This window comes from Talpa europaea (genome assembly GCF_964194135.1).
Source record: "Talpa europaea genome assembly, chromosome: 2".
Lineage (NCBI taxonomy): Eukaryota > Metazoa > Chordata > Mammalia > Eulipotyphla > Talpidae > Talpa > Talpa europaea.
This window is the reverse complement of record NC_140068.1, coordinates 24,938,646-24,946,099: the sequence shown is the minus strand read 5'-3', so window position 1 is coordinate 24,946,099 and position 7,454 is coordinate 24,938,646. Positions and strand designations below refer to the sequence as shown.

Genomic DNA, 7,454 nt, shown 5'->3' with positions numbered 1-7,454 from the left:
ACAGAGAGAAGAGACAGTTGTAGAGGCAAGAAATATCCTAAAACTCTGGGCGAAAGAAATAACTTTAGTTTGTGGAAAAAGTTCTACCATGATGAGCCTTAGCAAGCACATACCACAGCCACACAGCTCCTGTAGGTCTGCTCATAAACTGCATCCTCAGATCAAAAGTATATATTGAGAAAAAGTAAGAATATATTTCTAAACTCGTTACTCTTTATTTTCATTTAATAGGATCATTTTATTTTATTTTGGTATTACAGACTTCACATGAGTTCTTTCTGAAATGAGATTTAAATTAAAACCAATAAAATTGGAAGGAACTACAATTCTCAGCTACCTTCTCCCCTTTCATGTCATTTGCTTGCCCCATAATTCAGGCTTCCAGAATTCTCAAGCTCTCTCCCCAGTTCCCTTAGTATTGTAAATAACATCAAGAGAAATTTAGATAAACTCACTTATACATGGCTGTCAATGAGTCTAAAGACCAAGTTTATCTCCTATTTTGCTGCTTACAAAAATAAAAGGAGAAGATCCCTATTTAATCTAAGCAAAAGGAGTGAAATGATAACTTTTTAATTTTGGAAATTTAGAAATCAGCAAACTTTGAGAGAGAGAGAGAGAGAGAGAGAGAGAGAGAGAGAGAGAGAGAGAGTTTCTTTTTATTTGAGTTCCCTCCTCAGAACCCCAGAGCTCCAGACATTGACCACTTGGTAGCATTGATATACTCGGAAGGTAGATCTATTGTTCCTGCTTAGGTGTCTCTCAGACCAACTGGAAGACTTTCTTATATAATCAGTCCATGGCCCTGCCTTTGGGAGAAAAATCATGTAAGATTCCCTACAGGAAAAATCTTAGAGGATGGAGACCACTACTTAATCATGTGCAGGAAACAGGCTTAGTGTGGAGGAGTCAGGGTGAAAGATCATCCCTGTGACAATCATCCTCAATGCCTTGCGAAACCAAGGATAAAACATGCCATATATAATGGGATTAAAAGTGGAATTGAAATAACCCAGCCAGAGGAAGACATTGTACAAATCTTCAGGAGTTGTAAAATTAATGAAAGGGTCTGTGATGGTCAAGACAAAAAAGGGCAGCCAGCACATCACAAACACCCCCATGACTATGCTTAAAGTCTTGGTGGCCTTGCTTTCTTTTTTAGAGGATGCCTTCATTTTGCTTTCTGACCCAACCTGTTTGCCCTTAGGACCTGTGCCGATTTGCTTAGCATGCTTCCTGGCCACTGTGAAAATGTGTATGTAAATCCCCACCATTACAGTCCCAGGGAGAAAGAAAGCTATAATGGAGGCAAGCACCCCCCAGAGCTTGTTAAATATCAACACACACAGGCCCGTGCAGTCAATGGCCGCCACAAAATCTTCAGCACCAATTAAGTTTAATTCTGAGAATACCAGGCCAAAGGCAAAAAAGATGGGCACAGACCAACTGATGAGCAGGAAGACCTCTATGACGGGGATGGTGATTTTGGTGACATAATGCAAAGGGTCACACACAGCATAGTAGCGGTCCACTGAGATGAAGCAGAGATGGAAGATAGAGGTGGTGCAGAGCATGATGTCGCAGCAGCTGTGGACTTTGCAGAAGAGGTCTCCAAAGTACCAGCAGGACTCGATGGACCTGATCATACTGAAGGGCATGACCACACAGCTCAGCAGAAAGTCAGTGGTGGCCATGGAGAGAATGAGGAAGTTGGTGGGGGAGTGGAGCTGTTTGAAGTGGGCAATGGAAATAATCACCACCATGTTGCCCAACATGGTCATCACTATGGCCACAACCATGACAGCGTACATGGCACACACACTCAGCACCGACCTCACGTTTCTAGAGCATGAATTGTTAACCAAAGCAAAGCAAAATTCTGTTTCTGGGGGGCTCCAAAGATCAAGAGAATTCATTGTCTGTGCCGGTGTGCACTGTGAGATTTTATCAAAAGCACTGTGTTCTCCTTTCTGTAAAATAAGAGGAAAAATAATAAAAGTCATTGGCAGGGAACTTTTCAGAGAAGCCAGACAGCCTGCATTTCCAATCTCAGCAGAACTCCCTGCTGACCAGGAGCATTGCTTCCCATCTTTTAGTGTGTGTGGCATCTCTTTAGTGTGTGGGGATCTTGCAAAACACAGATGCTGATGCTGGTATCAAGGCTGAGAGTCTGTTTCTCACCAGTGCTCAGGAGCTACCAGTTAGTCTAAGCCCCATCCATAATCCAGGAAGAGACTAAATACAACAGAGTGAATATTCTGTCACCCAACATCTAAGTAACCCAGTTAACACTATCTAAGTAAACCAGGTAGATGCATGTTTGGATTGCACTAACATGTTGCCCTTACACAAGTTTCCAAATCCATATGCAAGTCAAGAATTTCCCTGTCTCATTTAAATTAATCAGTTTGCTAGTGCTATAGAACTATTAATGTTCAGTATAAAGAATAACTCCAATCTGAAGATTGTGTTGTTTTTTTTAATTTTGTGGGTATTTATAAATGCATTTTCTCATGGCACTTACTACATACAATTCAACTGAGAAGACATTTTTCTCTCCACAGTGAACACATAGTTTTTAGAATTGGGAGCAACATATTAATAAGCTGAAAATATACTAAAGTCTACAAGGTTATACATATATAATCTCAAATGATAGATTCTGTAAATCTCACAGGTACTCTCTTGCCATTTGGCAGCTGCATTCATGTATACAAATGTAAGAGGAGGTTGTCTTGTCCATAGACTTTGAATATTACATTGATAACAATTGGACATACAGATTTGTTCATTTTTTAAACTGTCATTTCATATAATTTATGCTGCTGCCCTTAAAATGTGAAAATAATGGGAACGACTCACACAGAGTATGACAAGTGTGTAATTTGCTTTTCCATTTCCAAGACTGAATATGTAACCAATGACCAATGACAAGCGTTTGTTAGATCTAGGGGCAGGTTGGGGAAGTGAACTTTGGCCTGAGAATAGACTAACACTCACTGGTCCACTGGGAAAATGAACCCATAAGCACGTCCTCACAGATTTACTTGCAAGAGATTAATGAGAATACAAGCTCCTTTTAAAATAATATTTACAGTATTTGATACTCTAGTTCAACATTTTTTTCTAATGTATATCATTTGAAACTTCACATATGGCACATTTTATTTTCTCTGGATATAGTAATTCAATTTCTCAGATTAGCATTGTTCTTTAGATATTTTTGAGTAGGACCAATCCAATCAACTATTATACAATTGAGCTGAACTTGAGAAACCAAACAGAGGAAAGTAAAATGTAAGGAAGGCAAGTCTCATTCAGTTTTAATATAAATTGCAGACTACCCATCTTGGGACACAGCACAAGTTATTTGATTAGAAATCACTTTGATTCCTAAATTCTAAAATACTGCATATAATGACACTTTGACTATCTAATGACTTTCTTTAATAAACTCAATTGATCCTACCTTTTTTTCTTTGTTTTTGTGAATTAAAAAAATCTTTAATTGAAAATTATTTTCTCTAAAGATAGCTAATAATTACCCCCAAAAACATATATTTGAAATTACATATTCATATACATTGCAAACCTAAGACAAAATAGACACTCTTCAATAATTATGGTGCAATTTTTGAAGCTTTACGTTTCATTTTTGAAAGTCTGATATCAGAATAGTTTGATAAAATTTAACTTTCTACTTGTAAAAGGAATTTCACTGCTTACTTTTTATTTTTGAAACAGGTTATAAAACAGTTGCTAAAAATTAGTAGTATTAATTAATGCATGGTTACACATAATAGGAATTTAAACATTTAAGTACCAGATTACGATAAAAGTATATAGCAAATGTGCATTTCTTTGAAAGATTATACATGAATTAATTGCTAAACTAAGCCCTTATTTTAGATTCTTGCCCTAACATTACCAAGAAATAAGGAAATCAAATATGTGTGCTGAACTGCTACTTTGTTAATAAGAAAAGGAAGTTGTCATGAAATTAAATACAAGTGAGGTTTTTGTTTCTTATTTAAAAACTTAACAGAATAGAGATTCCTTTCCTTTGGAAATTCATCACCAAAAAAGATCCAGTAAAATTTTAATGAAATAAAATAAAGCCAATTCCTCTATAACATCTCACTTTTATCATAGAATTGTGTTGTTATGCCATTATTTTTCTTTTTTATCAGTAACAGTTTAACAAATGACCAAATTAATGACAGCATCCCAAACAAAAGCACAGAAAATTGTTCATTATTTTGCCAGGATGTGAAAACAAATACTTACTGATAATTCTGGAGACGGGCAAGAATTGCATTGCCTTTTAGTTCAAAGCTAATTCTTAAAGGAGAAAGATAACAGAATAAGGGGCGCAGCGGTTGAGTGCTGGGTTGCAAAGCTGCCGCAGCCTCTGCATCACCGGTTCAATCCCCGGCTGCTCCCCGGCCACTGGAGGAGGGTCCCACATGGTGCACAAATCTCTCCTGCCGCCCGCTGCTCCCCTCAGCAGTGTGCTTCGGTCCTTCTGCCTGCTCTCTTTCCCGCTCTGGCTCTGGTGAATTCTCTCACCCTCCCACGCTTCTGAGTGTACCCAGTGCTTGTATAAATAAATAAATATATCTTTTTTTTTTTTTTAAAAAAAAGAAAGATAACAGAATAAGAAAAGAGACAAAGGGTTCTGAAATGATTTTGAAAATATAAATTTTCTCAGAATTTTGGGGAAAAAATGAAAAAGAAGACATGTGATAATTTTTCCCCAAGTATTGAATGCCTAAAGTTGTGTCGACATTCATATGTATTTCCCTCAAATTTAAAGGTGAGGGTTTAACAAGCTCAATAATATAATGTAAATAAGGGAGAAAAAAACTAAGAGAAGACACCTCATTCCTGCTTTTCAGGCAGATTTTTTTTCTCTTATAAGTTATATAACTCAAACATTCCACTCTGAGACTATTTCTGTAAAAATAATGATTTCCTCTTACTTTGGTAAATCTCAGTGATATGTAGTTTCTTCGGTAAGGGCGATTAGCTGCAAAGTAGGTTTAAGAAAGTTCTCTGCTTTCATTTCCTCTCTGTAATTTGAATGATTTTTTAAATTCTCAAATTATTTTTATAGACCACTATTTTAAGTTTCATTCTATCAACATGCAAAAAAAAATGTGATTTTTTTTCACTTTAGGAATATATCCTTAAGTTTTCTAGAATTTGTTTGACAAGGAAATTTGGAGCTAAAATCTTTGAAAGGTGACTTTTCTGTGTTGCCAAGCTTTCTTACCAAGCAAATGTGCATCATGCTCCATGGCTCATTTCCCCACTGACTTGTCTCCAGAAAAGACACTTAGGCCCAATCTCTAACACAGGTTCTTGGCAGGCTGTGCTATCACCGGCATTTATACACAGGACATGCCTCTTGAGATTGAATTACCTGCATCCTGCTTTTGACAGGTGTGTCCTTTAACAACCTTCAGTGTTATTACAGCAAGAGATTACAGTAAATCACCTGAGTATTGGCTCTGAGAGGTGAATCAGTTTAGTGATATGGTCCCTTCAGAGGAACGATGTGGGACAGCCTCACACAATGGGAATGGTGAGAAGAATAAAAAGATGAAAGAAAGGCAGGAAGGAAAGGAAGAAAGTGAAGGAGGAAGAGAGGAAGGATGGAGGAAGGAGAAAATTTAGCTCAAATCCAACATATACTCACTCCACTTAATACCAACTGCTAGATGTTTTCAAACAGTTCTTTTTCTTTTAATTGCGGTAACATTGGCTGCACCATTATAAATGATTTAGAAGTATAGCATCACCTACTTCAGGTGTCATCACACCACCAAACACACAGGATGCTCCACCATAGTTCATTGTGCTCCTCTCCACGTGGTTCTCTCTCCATCTCCCTCTTCTAGCCTCAGTTTTATATTTAGATGTCTAGGGTTGGTTATTGATCTGGTTCTATCTGACCCTTTGTTTTGCTGCTCTGTATTATACATATAAGTGATATCATATATTATTTTTCTTTCTCCTTCTGACTTACTTCAGTTAACAGAATATCTTCCAGTTCCATCCCTATTGTATCAAAGGCAAAAAAAATTATCTTTTTTATGGCTGAGTAGTATTCCATTGTTTATATATACCAGATCTTTCTTCATCCACTTTTCTGGATTAAAGCTCTTATGTTATTTTATAGTTTGGCTAGTGTAAATAGGATTGCAGTGAACATAGGAGTACATATATCCCTTTGAATTAGTGCCTTAGTATTCTTTGGGTAGATACCTAGAAGTGGATTTGCTGAATCATATTTTGAGAAACCGCCATACTGTTTTCCATACGGTTTGGACAAGTCTACATCCCCACCAACAGTGTATAGAGTTTCTTTTTCTCCACATTGTTGCCAACATTCATTTCTGGTCTTTTGATATGAACCATTCTCATAGGTGTGAGCTGGTTATCTTGTTGTGGTTTTGATTTGCTTTTCCCAGATGCTAAGTGATGACAAGCAGCTTTTAATGTGGCTATTATCCATCTTTATATCTTCTTTTTTTTTAAGATTTATTTATTTTTTTATACAAGAACCGGGGTACAGGCCAGATGCGTGGGAGGTGAGAGGATTCACTGGAGACAGAGTAGAGAACAGAACAGGCAGACTGACAAAATACGCTGCTGAGGCAAGCAGCAGGTAAGACAGGAGAGGTCTGCTTCGCCATGTGGGATTCTCGCCGTCTGGCTGGGATCAAACCTGCACTGCAGAGGCTGCTTTCAGCTTCACAGGTGGCGCTCAACTGCCTGCGCCACCAGGGAGGCCCCACCATCTTTATATCTTCTTTAGAGAAGTGTCTGTTTAGAGTCTTTGTCCATTTTTTGATTGGGTTATTTCTTTCCTTTTGGTAAGTTGTATGAGTTCTTTGTAGATTTTGGTTATTACTCCCTTGTCCTACCTATGATGTCAAATATTTTCTCCCATTCAATACGGTCTATTTGTGTCTTTTTTTCTGATTTTTTTTTTTAAACCAGAAACAGTAGGGATTTTGTTAGTTAAAGAAACTATGATATTTCCAAACAATGGAGCATTCTACAGACTTTTCAAAAAAAAAAAAAATCAGACAGCTGTAACTTTCCTAAAATGGAATGAATCTCTAAGACATAATACTAAGGGCAGCAGCCAAGTTGTAGAGTAGCCTGGTTATCACTTTGCCAGTTTTTTTAATTTTGTGAGAGTGGCATGTACATATATAGTGGTATGTGGCTATACCTGAACAGCACTGGAAAGTCACATAAGAAAGTGTTTATCTCTGGAAAGAGGCCTAAAAACCCACAGGACAATGATCAGAGGGAGACATTTTTAGTGTTTAGTCTTCAGTTCGTGTTGAAGTTTTTTACCATGTTTCCTTTTTAAAAAGATAGTTTTTCCTAAACAACTTTTTCCCTATTTTTGTTATTCAAGCTTAATGTAATTAAAA

General features: G+C 37.2%; 1 protein-coding gene across 1 annotated transcript; it reads right to left on the bottom strand.

The window, feature by feature from the left end:
- Positions 1 to 872: 872 nt before the first annotated feature.
- On the bottom strand, positions 873 to 1,916 carry LOC311186858 (trace amine-associated receptor 4; the record flags this gene model as incomplete). Its single annotated transcript, XM_084258065.1, has 1 exon — positions 873 to 1,916. The coding sequence occupies one exon, from the start codon at positions 1,914 to 1,916 to the stop codon at positions 873 to 875; it is 1,044 nt and encodes a 347-aa protein (XP_084114191.1).
- Positions 1,917 to 7,454: the final 5,538 nt, after the last annotated feature.